A 19,375-nucleotide genomic window follows, 5' to 3' on the forward strand; every position below is an offset into this window, starting at 1 on the left:
TCACAGTGGGCTTTCAGCGAATACTCCGCCTCTCCTGCAGTATTCTCATTAAACAGATGAGAACATTTAGGCTGAAAAAGGGTCCAGTCACACAACAGGCAAGGGACAAATATGAGGGCACCAGGTAGCCAAAAACGCTTTCTTTTTTTTTTTTTTAAGATTTTATTTATTTATTAATGAAAGACAGAGAGAGAGAGAGAGAGAGAGAGAGAGGCAGAGACACAGGCAGAGGGAGAAGCAGGCCCCATACAGGGAGTCCGACGTGGGACTTGATCCCAGGTCTCCAGGATCAGGCCCCGGGCTGCAGGCGGCGCTAAACCGCTGAGCTACCCGGGCTGCCCAACGCTTGTTTTCTTAATAAAATACTGTGAATATTACAAAATATTCATGGAAGAGGGGCACCTGGGTGGCTCAGTGGTTGAGCATCTCCTTTTTGCTCAGGGTGTGATTCCAGAGTCCTGGGATCAAGTCCCGCATGGGGATCCCCACAGGGAGTCTACTTCTCATTCTGCCTATGTCTCTCCCACTCTCTGTGTCTCTCATGAATAAATAAATAAGTAAATAAATAAATAAAATTTAAAAATCATATATATTCATGGAAGAACTTAGAGAGGGTGAGCTTAGGGTGAAAAAATGGTGATGTAGCCCAAGGGATGGATGCTAAGCCAGAGGTGCAGAGGAAGAATGGGGGTACCTCAGTCATGAAAAAAGGATTGCGACTGAGCCAGGACTCATAACTGAGAGACCAGAACAGTCCTCAAGGTTCCTAGAAAAGACAACTTCTCAGAGGAGGAAAGGGAAAGCCACAGTGACAGGGTCACTTGCTGACATCCTTCCGGAGAGCTATCACTGCCCCAAAGTCACTTCTACCATTATTTTTGCCTGAGACAGAGAAGGGGAGAGAAATGGGGAGACTGAGGGACAGAGACTAAGGAAACTTCATTTTTACGGCTCCTCACTTGCCGGTGTGCCTGGGTGTGCTGTGTGTTGCTGGAGGCTGCACAGTGGTCTTGGCAGACAGGGGAAGCCAGGTCGCCACGCAGGAGCGTTTTTATAAATCTGGGGAAATGTCTAAAGATATCTTCAGGGCAGCCCGGGTGGCTCAGCGGTTTAGCGACGCCTTAGGCCCAGGGTGTGATCCTGGAGACCTGGGATCGAGTCCCGCATCGGGCTCCCTGCGTGGAGCCTGCTTCTCCCTCTGCCTGTGTCTCTGCCTCTCTCTGTGTGTCTCTCATGAATAAATAAATAAAATCTTAAAAAAAAAAAAAAAGATATCTTCAAAGAAAGACACCTGGTTCTTCCCACCTAACTTCTCAGGAGCCTTCTTCTCTAAATATTCAGCTTAATACCAAAATTGTTAAAGCGTTAAGAGTCCGCACAACTCCGCCCAGCCCCTCGAGAACACAAACGGATTTCTCTCCCACTGCTCCACACCCTTCCCTGGCTCCCCAGTGCTCTCAGCCACCCTAATTGAGCGTCTGTCCAGCGAGAACTGCATTTCCCATCGGCCTCATCGGGCCATGCCTACATTTCCCGTGATGCACAAGACCGCCGGCTCCTGGGCTGTTCTCGGGCCTGCCCTCCCGCCCTTCTAGTGCTGACTCTCGCCTTCCCCCACCGGCCACCAGTCCCCGCCCAATGCCCATTGGCAACTCCTACGGGCCTCCGCGAGGGGCGTGGCCTCCGGCGATCGTGACTCCCATTGGCTGTCGCGTCGTCGGGGGGCCGTGGCTACGGGAGCCGGGCGGGCACATTTCGAACCGTGGCTGGGGCGGCGGCGGCGGCCGTGGAGGCTGCGACGGTGAAGGATGCACCCGGCAGGCTTGGCGGCGGCGGGGACGCCCCGGCAGCGTAAGTGGCGTACGTGGCCGGGCGAGGAGATCGGGGGACGGGGTTGGGGGGGCAAGGGCGTGGCGGGGCCGCCGCGGCAGTTAGCGAGGTCGCTGCAGGTCGGAGGTCACGGGGTCAGGGATCTGGAGCTTCGGGGTGCGCGCAGCGCTGGGATGCCAGGTCCGGGTAGGGGGCGCGTTGGGGACGATTCTTCTTTTCTTTAGGAAATCCCTTTGGAAGAAAACAACTTTGGGCAGGATATTGTGTGATGTGCAGGAAAACGCGGCTTTCATTCATTTGCGGTTACCGATCGGCCTTCTCCCCACCCTTCGGTGGCCTCGGGCTGTCGCCCGCGCTCCCTAGGACAGCGTTCAGAGCCCTTCGGGAGCTGAGAGGGCCATGTTTACCTCTCATTTAAGATTTGGACCTGTATGTCTTGTACTGTTCATCCCTTTCCCCGTCGCTTGTTAATTCGTGTCTCTCGTTAAGTGCCTCTTGGTCTCGGCCAGTGTGCTGCATCTCATGTAATCATTCAGCGGATCCTGCCTCAGCTGCCCTTGCGGCCGGCAGGCCCCGTGCTGGAATTTGGGTACCTGGTAGTAAGCAGCGCAGCACTAGTCCTCGTTAACTTAGGAGTCAGAGTTTAGTGGTGAGACTGACACTAAACTCGGAACAAACAAATCAGCAAGACAATCTGGGGAGTAATTAGGGCTGTAAAAGAAAAAATCCAGGGTGTGATGGAGGTTCAGAGGCCTGATGTGCTCACCCCTCCCTTCAGCCACTAATGAGGTGCCTGGCTGGCCTGGTGGTGGGTCACCCTGGGGCTCCCGCAGTGCCCAGAGAGCCCTGGTTGCTGTCCTCAGGGAGCTACCAGGACAGAGCAGAAGACAGGAAAGTCTAGAGCGATGATGTGCTGAGGAGGGAAGTCCAGGCGGAGGGGTCAGGGCCGGGGTGGAGGGATTGTGGTAGCCCAGATTAGGCATGTGACCCAGACAGGGCCTGTCGGTGAAGCTTCCGGAGAAAGGTTCCTCTAATGATGAGGAATTTGCTTGGAGAAGAGGATTTGTGGCGAGACGCCTGTCTGTGCCAAGTAAACAAGTGGACAGATGAATATATACTTAGGAAATGTGATTAAGTGCTCAGAGGGGAAATGAACCCCTGGATATTGTGAGAAAGAACAAGGTGGGGCTAGGCTTTATACTGAGGAGTGAGGGAGGTCTCGGAGGAGGAAACTCTTGAGCTGAGGCCTCAGTGCGATATTGGCAGATGTTAATCACGGAATGATGTTCCAGGGTGATAGCACTGCATGTTCAAAAGCCTGCGTGGGCTAGACGCTTGGCAGAGCCAGGGCCCAAGAGGCCAGTGTGACTGGGTTCGGTGAGCCCCAAGGGAGGTAACCAACGAGGGTGGTTGGAGGGGCTGGGGTCATGCAGGGCCTTGTAGGCACATGGATTTTATTCTCAGCACGGGGGGTACTGGTCTTGGGTAGGGGACGTGAAATGTTCCCTTTTGCATTTACGAAGATGATGCTGGCTGCTGACTGGAGAGAAGGCTGGTGGAGCAAGAATGGGCAGGCGCACTTAGGAGGAGGACCTTTATTTTTATTTATTTTTAAAATATTTATTTATTCATGAGAGACACACACACACAGAGGCAGAGACAGGCAGAGGGAGAAGCAGGCTCCATGCAGGGAGCCCGATGTAGGCCTCGATCCCGGGACTCCAGGATCACGCCCCAGGCCGAAGGCAGGCGCCAAACCACTGAGCCACCCAGGGATCCCCTGGAGGAGGACCTTTAAGTCAGGTTCAAGACCACGAAGTCTGAAGGGGGAGGGTACACACTGAGACACAGTGGGTGAGAACTAGCAATTGGACACAAGAAAGAAGGGGAGTCAGGGGCTTAGACTCCGGGGTGAGGGCCCAGGCGTAGCCAGAGTGCACCGTGGGGAGCTGACCAGACCTGGATGTGGGGCCAGGAGAGAAGTGGTGGCTGGAGACCGTGGGGAGCTGACCAGACCTGGATGTGGGGCCAGAAGAGAAGTGGTGGCTGGAGACCGAACCTACAGCCCAGGGCGCGCCGCGGCTGTGAAAGCTGTGGGTGGGTGAGACTGCTCTAAGTGAGAGGCGAAGCCAGAAATGTGGAAAATTGGGCCACACTGTGTCAGGGAGCCAAAAAAAAAAAAAAAAAAAAAGAAAAAGAAAGTCATGGGTGTAGAGGGACCCATCCAGAGACCTTCAGCCCCATCAAAACAGGAGTTTTTGTCTTTCTGATCACTGTGTATCCACCATGCCTGCAGGCGAGCCTAACACACAGGGGTGCTCGGAGGTGTTTGTGGGGCTCAGGAAAGGGAGGAGGTGGGCCAGTTGGAGGTTGGCATTTGAGACGGTGGAGTCACATGCTGCTTGAGTCAAATGACAGTGGCCAGAGGCTTCGGCCTGGCAGTGCAGAGGGGCATTTAGGAGGCCAGTAGTGGGGAGCAGAACCCCAAATATCGAGGACTGAGAGGGGGAGTGACAGGGAGGAAGGAAGGGCTTGCACCAAAGCTTTCAGAAGTGGGAGAGGGAGGGGATCCCTGGGTGGCGCAGCGGTTTGGCGCCTGCCTTTGGCCCAGGGCGCGATCCTGGAGACCCGGGATCGAATCCCACGTCGGGCTCCCGGTGCATGGAGCCTGCTTCTCCCTCTGCCTGTGTCTCTGCCTCTCTCTCTCTCTCTCTCTGTGACTATCATAAATAAATAAAAATTAAAAAAAAAAAAGAAGTGGGAGAGGGAAAGGAAAATGGGCCGCGCCCAGTGCTGCTGGTTCAGGATTGAGCACACCTGGCTCTGTTCTCAGGCTGCAAATAACTGAGAGGAAGAGTCAAGGGACTAGTAATTGGCCATAGGGGACAGGGACCGACACGTTTTATGTGTCAGCCAGGGGCTGAGGAATTTATGAGTATCACTTGGCCTTGGGTCACTAACTGTTCCACAGAAGAGAGAGTTGAGGCACAGAGTCGGGACAAAGAGGACGGGATTCCTCTCCCCCATCCCACTGTAACGCTCACTCATTCCCTGTGCCCACAGTGGTGCCTGGGACACAGGAGGAGCTCAGTAACTATCTGGTGACATTGCTTATGGGTAGGGGTAAGGGGCTGTGCAGCCAGAGTGCAGGTTCAAATCCGTCCTGTGTTCCCCTTCTCTTCCCTCTTCCTTATCCCACCGCAGCTAAGCATGCCCCCAGCGAGTCCTGTCCCTCGGACCTCCAGAATCTGTCCAGAAGCAGCCCCCTCCCCACCCCTCCATCCCTGTTTCTGTCCCCCCCCCCCCCACTTTGCTACCACTGGAGCAGCTTCCTGCCTCCTCCCCTCCTCCTGCCCCCACCCCAACTGGAAGCCAAGAAGGACCTTTTAAAAACTGGAAACCTGGCTCTGCTTCATGCTATCCAAATGACTTGGGGGTAAGGGCCTGAGCCCCTCGGGGGCTGGCTTTTCCTGTCTGTGAAGGCGGGCGTGATAGCACTGACACAAATGGGGATGAAATGAGTTAGTCCATAGTGTTAGGGCACAGCCCCGGATGTGGCAAGTGCTCATTGGGGGTTTAATTATTGTAACATCGCCCGGGCCAACCTGGGCTAGAGTCCTGCCCCGACACTCACTTGGTGTGGCCCCGTGCACAGGTCATTTCCTCTGTCGCAGCCTTGGTTGCCACATTTGTAACGTGAGGATGGGCATCTACCTGGGGTTTTCTGTTTTGGTTTGGTGTATTTTTTTTTTTTTTACTTGCCCTAAAGAATATTTATTTATTTATTTATTTTACATTTTTTAATTTAAATTCAATTTGCCAAAAAAATAATAATAATAATAAATTCAATTTGCCAACATATAACACCCAGTGCTCATCCCATCAAGTGCTTGCCTCAGTGCCCGTCACCCAGTTGTTCCTCAGGGTTTTATCAGGCACCCTACTGTAGCCCTGTGTGAGGAGCTGGGGATTCAGCTGTGAAAAGCTCCCCACCTTGGGGGGGGGGCTCCCATTTTACTGGGGAGACACTGAACAAAATAAATAAAACGGGTAGGCTGTCAGCTTGTGCGGAGCTCTGGATACACGTGAAGCAGGGAAGGGAGGTGGGGTGTGCTGCCGAGGTTGTAGACAAGGTGGTAGGGGAGCCCCCACAGATGGGCAGAAGAGAGCTGGGGCTGGGGTGGGGAAAAGCACCAGAGCGGAGGAACAGCCAGTGCGGAGGCCCCGAGGTGGGAGCGCGCCCAGTGTGTGCGCTGAACATCAAGGCCCACGTGGCTGGAGCACACGGGTGAGGGGAGCCCCAGGGGAGATGCGGACAGGATTCCGGGCACAGTAGGCCGAGTAACATAGTTGCTGTCAACGGCATCATCGCTGTTGGTACTTGGACGGGCAGACAGAGGACAGGCCGACAGAGCCGCCCACACTGGACTAGGCGCCCATCCGACCTCCAAACCACCGCCGGCAGGAGAGCACCCACAGAATGAACGAAGCTCCCCACCCTCTTCCCCTGCAGCGTCGAAGCGGAGGATCCCCGTGTCCCAGCCGGGCATGGCTGACCCCCACCAGCTCTTCGATGACACAAGTTCGGCCCAGAGCCGGGGCTACGGGGCCCAGCGGGCTCCCAGCGGCCTGGGCTACCCTGCAGCCTCCGCGTCCCCGCAGGCCGCCTTCCTGGCTGACCCTGTGTCCAACATGGCCATGGCCTACGGGAGCAGCCTGGCCGCACAGGGCAAGGAGCTGGTGGATAAGAACGTGAGTGGGCTGGGCGGGTGGGGTGGGGGGAGGCGGGGGCCAGGAGGCCAGGGCTTCAGGCTTGGGCTCTGCCTCCCTCCAGATCGACCGCTTCATCCCCGTCACCAAGCTCAAGTATTACTTTGCCGTGGACACCATGTATGTGGGCAAAAAGCTGGGCCTGCTCTTCTTCCCCTACCTGCACCAGGTCAGCACTGCCCCCACCGAGGGGAACCGAGTCCGAGGAGGGGGGACGCCTCTGGGGGTGGAGGGTTGGGGGAGAGGGTTTGCCCCAGGAGCGGGCTCAGCTCTGGGGGTCTGCTTGCTCCCCTCACTCTGCCCGCAGGACTGGGAAGTGCAGTACCAGCAGGACACTCCCGTGGCCCCCCGCTTTGATGTCAACGCTCCTGACCTCTACATTCCAGGTCTCCCCCTCCCTATCTCCTGCCCCTTCTCCCCCTGGGGGGGCACGCTTAGGGCAGAGGTGTAGGTGCCCAGTGGCCCAGGATGGTCTGTCTGCCTCTGACCAGTGTCTGTGTGTCTGCCTCCCACAGCTATGGCTTTCATCACTTATGTCTTGGTGGCTGGCCTGGCGCTGGGGACCCAGGATAGGTAAGGGAGGCCTGGAGTAGCCAGAGCGGGGTGAGGCTTGGGGGGCTGAGGGGCAGTCAGGAAGGTCTCTTGGATCTCCTGTCTCGGAACAGCCCCACCGTACTCCCAGTGGGCTCAGGACAGAGCCCTCGGTGTCACCGCCAGCGTCACCCTTTCCTCGCTTTCCACCCATGTGAGCCCATCACTCTGGCCTCCTTAGGAGATGCAGCTCATCCTCACTGCCTCCTAACCAGCTGCCTTGCCCACATACCCTCTGCACCCTGACTCCAACAGCAGCTAGCAAGATCTTGTCTGAGGTGTGGGCCTGGCTACGTCCACCCTGCTCAGAAGCTGCCCATAGCTCTCCCGTCCCCAGATCAAGCCCTGGCTCCTTAGTCTCCCACTGCACGGCCTCCATGCAGCTGCTCTCTGCCCCTCCTCCTCACTCTGCCTCACCACTCCAGGACTCTTTCCATCTTCCAGACGGCCTGGTGCTGCCTGACCCCTGCCCCAGGGCCTTTGCACACCCAGTTCCCTTAGCTCAGGAGTCTGTTCCTCCCCTGCATCACCTGCTGAGCACCTGCTCACTTGTGATGTCTCCACTCTGGCGTCACTTACTCAGGGAAGTCTTCCCACCCCCCAAATGGGTCAAACCCCCACGTCTCACTCTTAGGTCCCAGTTCATTTCTTCTGTGGCATTGAAAAACAATGGCCATTGGAGTCAATTCATTGTTGAGGCACTGGGGGCAGAGACCACGGTCCTTCTTCCCAGTGAGCTCCTTAGTCCTCTGGCTGCAGCTCAGGTGGCCTCTCCTCTGGGTAGCCCTGACACCTCCTGACTGGGTCAGGCACCTCCCCTGCTCTGTGCTCCCCTCACCCCAGCCCTGACGTCTCTGGGCTGTCACTGAGGACAAGCCTGCCTTCCCTGAGTGAGATTTCCTCGAGGACAGGGTCCAGATCCATCTTGGTCACTGTTGAGTCTCCAGCCCCACCCAACACAGGGAGGGTGAACCGGCAGTTGGGGTGACAGAGCTTGGTGCCGGCAGGTTCTCCCCAGACCTCCTTGGGCTGCAGGCAAGCTCTGCGTTGGCCTGGCTGACACTGGAGGTGCTGGCCATCCTGCTCAGTCTCTACCTGGTCACTGTCAACACTGACCTCACCACTATCGACCTGGTGGCCTTCTTGGGCTATAAATACGTTGGGTGAGTACCTCCTTCCCCTCCCCCCGCCTCCAGCCCCAGCCCCCAGGCCTCTTCCTCAGACCGGCCTTCCCCTCTCTTCTCAGGATGATTGGCGGGGTCCTTATGGGCCTGCTCTTTGGGAAGATTGGCTACTACGTGGTGCTGGGGTGGTGCTGCGTGTCTATCTTTGTGTTCATGGTGAGCTGGGGCTCAGGGGAGGATGGGGCTTGAGGGCACAAGCCCTCATATTCGGGGTCCCCTGGAGGCATCCAAGCAGAGCATGTCAGCCTAGGAGTTAAGAGCCACCTTGCCCAACTGAGGAGGCTTAAAGTGGCTATCCCAGCCTGGGGGGTCAGGAGGGCTTCCTGGAAGAGGGGGTGTCCAGTCTGGGGTCTGAAGGAAGAGGAGCCAGCTGCGCTGTTAGGGTGGGCTCTCACCCTCACTCCACTCTTAGGTGGTGACATGGTGGGCTTTCCTGCCAGAATTTCTGTCAGGATGAAAAAGGTTTGGTATCCCTGGAAGTAGCTTCTCTGGGTCCCAAGCAAATCACTTCCTCTCTTTAAATCTTTAGAACTGTTTCCCCTTTTGTAAAAAAAAAGAGGAATGATGATAAATGCACCTCAGGGCCCTGGGAAGAGGCCGTGTGAGCCTGTGTGAGGAGCAGGGGGCAAAAACTGGTTGGCCAAATCTGACCCTCAGATAAACTTTGACCTAGGTGTCATTGTTTAAAAGTAAAAAAAAAAAAAAAAAAGCCTTTCAGGCTTATGTCGAAAAACTGTCCTCGCGCCAGCAGCAGCGGGTGGCAGCAGCGGTGGCAGCAGCGGTGGCAGCAGCCGTGGCCCAGCCCCGCCCCCCTCGGGCAGGGGTCGCGGGGCGCGCATCCCACACCCTCCCGTCTCCCCCAAGGCTCGGGTAGGAGCAAGGCCTCACCGGCCGTTAGAGGAGATGGGGGATCCGAGGCTCCCCACGAGCGGAGACTTGGGCCCGGCGGCCGAGGACTCAAGGCTGAACCCCCCCCCCGCCCCCAGATCCGGACGCTGCGGCTGAAGATCCTGGCGGAGGCGGCGGCCGAGGGCGTCCCGGTGCGCGGGGCGCGGAACCAGCTGCGCATGTACCTGACCATGGCCGTGGCGGCGGCGCAGCCCCTGCTCATGTACTGGCTCACCTTCCACCTGGTGCGGTGAGGGCGGCCCCGGCCCCCGCCCCGCCCCGCCCCCGCCCCCGAGGTGCCGAGGCCGCCGCCGCACGCGCGGTTCCGGAAACAATAAACCGTGACGGGCTCGGCGAGGCGGCGTCTCCTTGGCGGCGCGGGCGGCCGGCGGGGGCAGGCCCGGCCCGGGCGGGGGAGGGGCGGGGGGCGAGCGGGGGGCGCGCGGGGGGCGAGCGGGAGGCGCGCGGGAGGCGAGCGAGGAGAGGTTTATTGAGACCCGCCCAGGCCCGTCAGTGGGGAGCCTCCTTCTTCGCCTTCCCCTTCTTCTCCTTCTTCTCCTTCTTCTCCTTCTTCTTCTTCACCTTGGGCTTCTCGGCCTTGCCCGGCGAGCTTCCGTGCGGCCCCGGGGCGGCGGCGCGAGGCTGCGGGGCCGCGGGCGGGGGAGAGGAGAGCGGGTTGGGCCGGGGAGGCCGGGCCGGGCCTGTGCCCTCCCCCGGGCGCCTGCTGCGGGGCGGGGGGTCCTACCTTCCCGTCATGGTCGGAGTCGCTGGAGCTGCCGCTGCTGCTGCTGGAGTCCGAGCTGCGGTGGCCGTGGCCCTGCCAGTTGGAGGCGCGGCGGTGAGGCCAGGAGCCCGGCCCCGGCCCCGGCCCAAGGCGGCCGCCCCCGCCCCAGGGGGGACTTACCCTCGGTTTATCCGCCGACGCGCCCTGAGCTTTGGGGGCGCTGTGTTTGTGGTCTCCCACCTGGCCTGTCCCGTGGGGCTTCTTGGAGTCCAGGGCTGTGGAGAGAAGTCGGGTGGGTTGGTGCGGGGGCGGTGGGCGGGATGCGCCCCTGGAGGAGGTTTCTGGGGCGTAGCCTGGCCCCCTGCGCCTCGGATGCCCGTCTTCCCAGGAGCGCACCTGCGGTCAGGTCGAACTCCATGGTGGTGAGACGAGGTCTGTGGGGAGGCCGCCGGGGGCCTGGGTAGTGCCCGAGGGCAGGGGGCAGGCCGTGGGGAGGAGCAGTGGGAACTGCCCGCCCAGGGACTTCTGGGGAGCCCCACCCCACCTTGTTCAGATTCCTGAGCCTGACTCACAGCCCCTCCCCAGCACCACCCAACTTCTCTGGGAAACGGGGGTGGGGGGGTGGACAGTTAAGGGCTAAGTTTCCACCCCCCCCCCGAGCCTTGGCGAGGGAGGGGGGACTGTGTGGGCAGCTGTAGACTTCTGGGAGAGGGGCTGCAGCTGTCCCCTGCTTCCCCCAAGAGGCTCTGATGCCTGCTTTGGAAGAAATGAGAGGGAGGGTCCCGCCCTGTGCCCCGTGCCCCGTCCCGTCATCATGCTGACACTGTACTCACTGCGGGCCAGGCACTGTTCAAGGGCTGCACGCACAGTAACTCACTTTCACAACCTCTGAAGGGGCAAAGAGCAGGAGCTGGTCCTCCTGAATTTGAGGACCGTGTCACTTAGTAGTGAGGTGAGCTCAGGAAAGACTTAGCCTCTCCGTGCCTCCGTTTCTTCATCTGTATACAGCAGGTACCATATGGGGTTGTTGTAATGAATTAATTTTCTAGAACCATGCCTGGCAAGATAAGGTTTGGGGTTTTTTAATCAGAAGGTAGGTATCATTACTACCCCTATTTTACAGATGAGAAAACTGAGGGACCAAGTAAGTAAGACAGTGGAGGGCAAATACAGTGTGAATGCCTAGAACTGGGATCCACAGCCAGACTCAGGTCCAGGGCTCTGGCCCCTGGGGCTCTCCCTGGAGGGTGGTCAGCCGCAGGGGTAGCTGTGAGCCCCGCCTGCCCTCCCCATGCTGGCCTGGGCCAGGCAGGCCGAGGGGGGCGGTGGGGGGCGAGCCACTTGCTCCCATTGCTGTGAGGCTAAGTGTCCTTCGCGAGTCCCTCTGCGACACAGCTCTGCCACCAGCAGCTGGGCTGCCGTCCAGGCAGGAGTCATTCATGGCTGACGCCTGGGGATGATGATGACGACCATGTGTACTCCGGTCTCTGGTCCAAAGTGCATTCCTGGGAGAGGCCTCCCCTGGGTGCTGGCTCCACACGGCCTATCGCTTTCACCTCTTTCCCCTGCTTGATGACCAGCTTAGCCCTTAAAGACAATAAAATGTTATCTTTATGGTCCATTCCTTCAGCTTATGTTTGTTGACTACCTACTAGGTGCCCAGGACGGTTCAGGTGCTGCGGATACAAAGGTTAATTTAATTAAACCAGCAAACATCCCAGCCTCACGGGATTAGCTCTCTATTGGGGGAAACAAGTGTACGGAATGTTAGAAAACAACAGGAAACTAAGGTGTCCGGTGAGTTGGTAAATGGAGAGACAAAATGTGAATATCTACGTGGCGGAACACTACTCCGCCATAAAAAGGAAATGAACTGACATACAGTGCATCGTGCATGAGCCTCAGAAACATTCTGCGAGGTGAACGAAGCCAGACACCAAGGAGTCCATGCTGTAGGAGTGTTCGCATTTAGTGTTCAGAGAAGGGTTATTGAGACAGCAGGTGGCGGGTTGCTGGGAACTACGTGGGGAATGGGGATTAACTAATTGTAGAGGATGAAAATACATCTGAAAATGCCCTTCTCTCTGTGTCTCTCATTCATAAATAAAAATAAATAAATAAATAACAACTGGGGGCGCCTGGATGGCACAATTGGTTAAGCATCCCACTCCTGGTTTCAGCCCAGGTTGTGAACTCAGTGTCGTGGGACCAAGCCCCATGTCTTCGCTGAGCGCAGAGCCTACTTAAGATTATCTCTCCCTGGGTGGCGCAGCGGTTTAGCGCCTGCCTTTGGCCCAGGGCGCGATCCTGGAGATCCGGGATCGAATCCCACGTCCGGCTCCCGGTGCATGGAGCCTGCTTCTCCCTCTGCCTATGTCTCTGCCTCTCTCTCTCTCTCTCTCTCTGTGTGACTATCATGAATAAAAAAAAAAAGATTATCTCTCCCCCCAGGCTTGCTCTCTCTGAAAATAAATCTTTAAAAAAATTAACCCCTGAAGTGTACATTTGAAGTGGGTAAGTTTATGTAACTTATGCCTCAATAAAGGCTGTATTTTAAAAAGCAATATGCACTAAGGAGAGAGCAAGAAAGGGGGCTAGGTAATAACTACATGGTATTTTGGGGAGAGGCTGGATTTTATTTTTTTTAAGATAGATTTATTCATGAGAGAGAGAGAGGGAGAGACACAGGCAGAGGGAGAAGCAGGCTCCATGCAGGGAGCCTGACGTGGGACTCATCCGGGTCTCCAGGATCACACCCTGAGCTGAAGGCCGCGCTAAACCACTGAGCCACCGGGGCTGCCAGAGAGGTTGGATTTTAGTTGCCAAGGAAAGCTTCACTCAAGTCTTTTTTGAATAAAGATCTGAAGATGAGGAGATAAGCCATGCAAACACAGGGAGGTAGTGTTCTAGGCAGTGGGAATACAAGTGCAAAAGATCCAGAGGCAGGAATGTACCTGAGTGATGAACTACAAGGGCTTCAGAGTGGTGGTGAGAATGGAGGGGAAGACATAGGAGATGAAGAGGGATTGTGGGGTGGAGCGGGGGGCTTGTACATCGGAGACCTTTGATCTTTACTCCGAGTGAAAAGAGGTGGTGAATGATGACTGGCTTTATGCACAACTGGATGCAGGATATGAGAAAACGTGTTTTTCCAGGCAAAACAAATTCCCTGGGGGTTAGGGACGGTTTTTTTTTTTTTTTTTGCTCAGCATCCAGAACAGCAGGACTTGGAATTTGGTGCTCACTAACATCTGGTGAAATAGTGAGGTTACCTGATACCAGGCACTCTGCTAACGAACGTCATGGCAGGTTACAACAGGCACAGAGTACCTAAGAGTTTGGGTTGTGGAGGGTCAGGTGCTCACTGGAATCCTCCCTCTACTTCTTACTGCTCTATGAATAAATAAGTCAGCCACCCTGCACCTCAGTTTTGTCCTCTGTAAAATGGAAGACTTCCACTCATAAGGTGACCGTTGTGTCTGGAGCCTGCCTGGCACAAGGTAAATAGATACTCAGTAAATGTTAGTTTTATTATTCATATTCACAAGCACAACCTCATATGATTACTTGTGAAGCTGGCGGTAGGATCCCATGTTCTGTATGAGGCAGTTGAGCTTCAAAAAGAAGGTTTTGTGCCCAAGGACACTGGGCTAGTAGATCGCAGAGCGGTAGTGGGAGACCTTCCAGACCCAAGATGAAGTAGCTCTTTACTACTTTGCTAAGATTGTGGAAAGGGTGAGGGGGTCTGGAGAAGAGCACGCCTGATGCTCCAAATTCCCCTCTATTCACTCCTGTATTAGTTAGGAGGTGGCTGCTGTTAGGCCAGAAAGAGCATTAACAAGATAGCTTCACTTTTTCTCCCATAAAATCACCCAGGGACCTGGGCTCCTAACTCTGGTTGCTCTGCATCCTTCCCGGGTGTTGCCCGTGAACATACAGGGGAGCTGGATTCTTGGGAAGGGAAAGGGCGAGTAGAGGGCACACCAGTTCCTATTAAGGACCCCACCTGGAAGCAGCACGTCCCTCTGCTGAAGAGACTAGGAAATTACAGCACCTTGCTGGGCAGCTGTGTACCTAGAGAAAACCTGGGGACTTCTTTACTGAAAGGAAGAAGGGGATATGGACACAGGAGCCTGTGAATCACTACTCCCCATTGGGGGCAGTGAATATACCCATTCTCTTGTTCTAACCCAGAAGACTTACAAACAGAGGTGAGGGCAGCCTGGGTGGCTCAGTGGTTTAGTGCTGCCTTTGGCCCAGGGCATGATCCTGGAGACGGGGGATCGAGTCCCACATTGGGCTCCCTGCTCCCTCCTCTCGCTCTCTGTCTCTCGTGAATAAATAAAATCTAAAAAAACAAAAAACAAATGGAGGCCAGATTAGAGCTGAGAAGGTGAACCCAAGATGCTTAATGAGAAGATGGTGTGAGGGCCTAAGTATGTCCAGCCTTCTGCTCTTCAGAAAACACCCCCTGCTGTTCAGTACTCATCTAGGTGCCACCAGGCGCAGGGACAAGAGCTTCTGTCCCTCCCCAGGCCCTGCCTGCCCCTGACTGGTAATGCCTCTGCCCTCCTCTGCTTGCTTCCTCATTGACTTGGTCCTAAGCAACGCCTTCTTTGTAGGAAGAAGGGACTTGTGTTCCCAACTGGCCTGCAATACTGCCATTCACTACTAGACTGGCTTTCTCTTTCTCTAATGTTTCACAGCAGACATTCTTTGGAGGGTCACTCCAACCCTGAAGTTTTTACTTAATCTCTGCAATTTAGGAGGAGATTGCTGGATGCCAACTTCAGTGGCTAGGGAAGCCAAGATGGGGTAGGACCAAGGAGTGGGTGGCTGGGGCACAGCCTTCCACGGGCATCCTGCACCCCTACACATGAGGAAAAAGCACTGCTGCAAGGCCTACTTTCATCTCTGTCCTGAAGTTTACCTGAACAGAGCACCCTGGTCCTATAAACATCATAATCCCTATACGAAAACGTTTTCTTTGAACTTAACCATGTCCCAGGAGATGGATGACTTTAAGTGCACAGTACGTAGGGACTCAGTTTCCTCTGTCCCAAGACTGAAGTGTGGCACTGGCCCTGGGCATTCTGGAACACTAATGATCAGAACTTCTTGATGGGCCCCCCTTTGGGGGCATGCTAAGGGGCTGACAGCCCGGCTACAGAAAGCCAAACTTGGCCACCACCCAACTGACTGTTGTGTCTGGGATTTTATTTCACTCTATTTGCAAGTTAACAAGTTAGCTGGTAACTGTTTCCAAAATGCTGGCAGAGGCCTTGAGATTCCTGGGTCAGAGGCAGAGCTTTCTTACTCCCAGCAAGCAGCTTAAGCATCAGCAGGTTGGTTCCCTCTGCCCCATGGGGGCAATGGGTTGTACCACAGGAGCAGGACATGAGCTCTGGAGACCTGGCCCTTTATAGTAAGAAGCAGGCAAGCCTGCTTTGTCCCACAGGGAGCCACTCTCTCATCCCTCTAGGTGCTCGCTGCAAACCCAACCCGGAGGGCAGCCCCGGGTGGCTCAGCGGTTTAGTACCTGCCTTCTGCCCAGGTGTGATCCTGGAGTTCCGGGATCGAGTCCCTCATCAGGCTCCCTGTATGGGGTCTGCTTCTCCCTCTGCCTGTGTCTCTCATGAATAAATAAAATCTTAAAAAAAAAAAAAAATACAACCAACCCTGAGAGACTGCCAAGGTAAGCAGTGGTCAGGGTCACATATTTTTGGCGCACCCAAGATTCCTGATAGCATGACAGACCCCCCTGGATGACTATCTCTGCCAACAATCCAGCCGTCCTGCCACCCCGGTGAATTTTCACACAAGAATGCCACTCTGATAAATCTAACAGAGCTTGAGAGCGAATTCATTCAATTCCTCTCAGACAGCATTTAATTAAAGTGACCCAGGAACAGGACTCCAAGGAGCAGTGAGTCCTGCTAAGACACCAACCTGCTGGCCAGGGTCCTGGAGCTTTCCAGCTGTGTAGGAACAGGCATCCTGCAGACAGCCAGGATGTAGTCTAAGACTAGTCTATAATCCATTAGGACCCACACAAGGGACTTCAGGCTGACCTGTGGCTCTTCGGTATCATTACCAATAATTACAAGGCCCCAAAGCAACCCTCATGCCCAATGGGGAGACACTGTGGCTCATTCTTTTCCACCTGCAAGCACATAGAATACTGGGGCACAGGGCACTGCAGTTCAGGATTTGTCAAGCTGGTCTTGGACCACCACATGGGCAGTGCCACTGAATAGTTGCAGCCTCAACCACCATCCATGTATGGCATAGCCCGGGGTTGCTTGGGCCTCAGAAGTGTGATTTTTATCATACAGACTGGAACAAGGCTGTGCAAGTTTTATCATAGACTGGAACAAGGCTGTGCAGGTCCATGTGTTTGTAAATGTCTAGGGTAGGGCCCACATTGAGGAGCTGCCACTGATGGCACCGGGCACAGCAGAATTGTCTGGGACTGACCATGTTGACAGGCCACACTGCCAGGTGCAGGGCTCAGGGCACTAGGAGATTGGCAGATTGTAGTGCTGGATTTAAACGACAGAGCCCTAGTGGCACCTCCTACTGTCCAGGATCTGAAGTGTTCCTTCCCTGAGGGTGTCCCATCCCAGCAGGTACAGCTGCACCTCTTCTATCACCTACTCACACCCAGACCTTCTGTTTGGGAGGGTCACATGTAAATGTTCATTGTTACAGACACCATATGGATCACTGCAGGGAGACTTGGCAAGCAGGGCACTCAACAACCCAGTGATCACTATCTTCATAATGTAGGACCAGTACCAGTCCAAGGAAGTATCCAGGCAGGCTCAAAATCCCTGAGGCCCCTTCCGGTCAGCCTGCCACCCAGAGGGTGCACCAATTAGGTGGGCCTGGACTTGACACTAGAGGGGAGAAAGATGCATCACACAGAAATGAGGAAGAAAGAATCCCAAATTTTCAAAATAGCCTAATGTAGCTCCCAACCCCTTTGACCTGACCGTTACCCAGGAGATGGCCTAGAAATAACCCCTTTCTAGGGACAGGCATGTCCCCTGAACAAACAAACTCTTTACTGAAGCGTGTGGAGGGGACAATGACAGGTCTTTGTTGAATGGACTTTTTAAAAGCCCACTCCACCTCTACATGATATGAGCAGCCTGAGGATGACAAAGGCTGTGAAATGGCCACTGAATACCTTGGCTACTGGCCCACTGTTGGGCAGCCTTTCCAAAGGAGCACCACTGTTAGCCCATAAATGGTTCAGAAAGTCCCAAACAGGCAGTTTAGTTTCAAGGGCCACAGTGGTGACACAGGAGCTGGCTGGCCAGACATGAATGGCAGCACCACAGCCTGGAAAAGCATCGCACACAGTGAGACACCACTGGCAGGCAGGGTCCAAAGGTCCAAGGCAGTCAGTCGGTCAGCCAGGAGCCAGCAGGCCACGGGGCCTCCAAACCATGAGACAAGTGGGACACATTTTGGCAGAAGGGAGTCAGCATGACTTCTGCACCGGAAACACAAAGGTACACTATATGAAAAACCTAAAGTTCAAATGGCCTTGATGGTGTTAAGAGAAGTCACTTGATCTTCCTACTGCAAAATTAAAGTGATTCCCAACCATTTCTTTTAAAATCCCAGCACAGGGGCACTTCATTGGCTCAGTCAGTGAAGCTTGCGACTCTTGATCTTGGGGTCGTGAGTTCAAGTCCCACACTGGGTATAGAGAGGACATAAAATCTTTAAAAATGAAAATAAAATCCACTTTTTTTTTCACATTAAGTTATGGAGAAAGAACTCTTGAGTAGGTAGAGAAAGGCCCCCTGCTCAGCCAGAGGCATCACTAGGCCTGAGGTCCCACATAGGGTCCCACATGAGGGTACAAAGGAGAGCTGCCAGCTACTGACAGACAAGTAGGCAGAGGTGGACACCAGCCCCCTGAAGGAGGTTCCCTTGCTGAGCATTTCCCTTCGTCGACCCAGCACCTATGATCTCACATAACCCTCATGCTCACCCAGAGTACAGGTGAGGAAATGGGACATTCAAAGGAGCTGAGTGATCCGCTCACTGCTGCACACCTGGAATGGTGGGTGGAGAGTCTCTTCCTGGTGCCTTTTTCTGGACCAAAGGCTCTCGCAGAACTGGGTCTTGATCTATCTGGGATATAGCAGGCAGCTTTCATCTGCTCACCATCGTCTCTGAGGCCAGATTGCCAGGTTGCCTAGAAGGCTTGGCAGGGAGGGCCAGAATCCCTGAGCAATGTCTCCCATAAATGAGGAAGGCTGCAAAGGAGGACATGAGATATTTGTCCAACTTGCCTCTGGAATAGTTTTCTAAGCCCTATGGGATTGGGATGCATGTCTCTTCCCCAATACACAAAATGTGATCTTTCTGGCCTGAGGGGTTTTCTAGGAAGGGTGAAGGACGGAGGCCTTGCCAGCTTCCCCACCTATGCTAGTGGAGGCCCCAGGCTGCCTGGCTGATCCCATGGGTTCCCCCAATGCTGTTCCATGTTCAGGACTACATGTTTGGACAATGGGGAGAAAGAAAAGAAGGGCTTCCAGAGTCTAGAGACAGGAAGGGAACACCCACAGGTAGGCAGAATTGCAGCCAAGCTTGGAGGCCAATTTCAGCCAGGAGGTATCCTGTCCCCATTTCACTGCAGAGGCAGGTGGGAGACCTGAGGAAGACTGTAGAACTGCGGGGAGAGGGGAGAGAGGACAGTCACAGATGCCAAAATGACTGGTCATTTTGCCACCCCAATCTCAGGAAGTTTTCGGTCTTCCCCTGGACAGGATGCATCCTCACTCCAATCCTCCTGCATCCTAAAAGGCAGTGTTTCAAGGTATGGGTTAGTCCACATTGGGTCATTATTATTATTTTTTTTTTAAATTTTTATTTATTTATGATAGTCACACACACAGAGAGAGAGAGAGAGGCAGAGACATAGGCAGAGGGAGAAGCAGGCTCCATGCACCAGGAGCCCGACGTAGGATTCGATCCTCGGTCTCCAGGATCGCACCCTGGGCCAAAGGCAGGCACCAAACCGCTGCGCCACCCAGGGATCCCTGGGTCATTATTTAAACAATAGGGGTGCCTGGCTGGCTCAGTCAGTTAAACGGCTGCCTTCAGCTCATGATCCCAGGGTCCTAGGATTGAGCCCTGTGTCAGACTACCCACAGGGAAACTGCTCCTCCCTCTACCTATGTCTCCCATGAATGAATAAATCTTTTTTAAAAAATTAAATAAATAAGTAAACAACAGCAACAAAGCAAAAACCAATTCAGTGGGATATGGCTAGAATTTATCAAACGTGACATAGAAGGAAATGCCAGAGATTCCTGAAGGTGGTAAGGCTAAGTGTTGTTTGGTGAAAATTTATTTACGGGCACTC

The 19,375-nt window shown here is 54.9% G+C and overlaps 3 protein-coding genes across 5 annotated transcripts in view; 1 reads left to right on the forward strand and 2 right to left on the reverse strand.

Annotated features, from left to right (window-relative positions):
• Nucleotides 1-1,690: 1,690 nt before the first annotated feature.
• YIF1B (Yip1 interacting factor homolog B, membrane trafficking protein) lies at nt 1,691-11,608 on the forward strand. 3 transcript variants are annotated; one of them, XM_025425115.3, is made up of 8 exons: nt 1,691-1,851; nt 6,344-6,582; nt 6,665-6,769; nt 6,908-6,986; nt 7,116-7,173; nt 8,199-8,354; nt 8,438-8,531; nt 9,362-11,608. In XM_025425115.3, the coding sequence occupies exons 1-8, from the start codon at nt 1,809-1,811 to the stop codon at nt 9,515-9,517; spliced, it is 930 nt and encodes a 309-aa protein (XP_025280900.1). In that variant the 5' UTR covers nt 1,691-1,808; the 3' UTR covers nt 9,518-11,608. The 3 variants fall into 3 exon arrangements, with proteins under 3 accessions (XP_025280900.1, XP_025280899.1, XP_025280901.1); XM_025425114.3 differs by having other exon boundaries at nt 1,715-1,860; XM_025425116.3 differs by lacking the exon at nt 1,691-1,851 and adding an exon at nt 1,898-2,010.
• C1H19orf33 (chromosome 1 C19orf33 homolog) lies at nt 9,734-10,516 on the reverse strand. Its single transcript, XM_025425118.3, has 4 exons — nt 10,384-10,516; nt 10,168-10,262; nt 10,009-10,080; nt 9,734-9,905 (listed from the first exon to the last, which is right to left on the reverse strand). The coding sequence occupies exons 1-4, from the start codon at nt 10,403-10,405 to the stop codon at nt 9,774-9,776; spliced, it is 321 nt and encodes a 106-aa protein (XP_025280903.2). The 5' UTR covers nt 10,406-10,516; the 3' UTR covers nt 9,734-9,773.
• A 6,925-nt stretch (nt 11,609-18,533) lies between the features above and the next one.
• Nucleotides 18,534-19,375, reverse strand: part of SPINT2 (serine peptidase inhibitor, Kunitz type 2) — a 29,521-nt gene continuing 28,679 nt past the window's right edge. Inside the window, exon 7 of the mRNA XM_049109890.1 lies at nt 18,534-18,679. Within this exon, the coding sequence (XP_048965847.1) occupies nt 18,549-18,679 (131 nt within the window). The 3' untranslated portion in view covers nt 18,534-18,548. The remainder of the gene's footprint in view (nt 18,680-19,375) is intronic.

This window comes from Canis lupus, chromosome 1 (genome assembly GCF_003254725.2).
Source record: "Canis lupus dingo isolate Sandy chromosome 1, ASM325472v2, whole genome shotgun sequence".
Taxonomy (NCBI): Eukaryota; Metazoa; Chordata; class Mammalia; order Carnivora; family Canidae; genus Canis; species Canis lupus.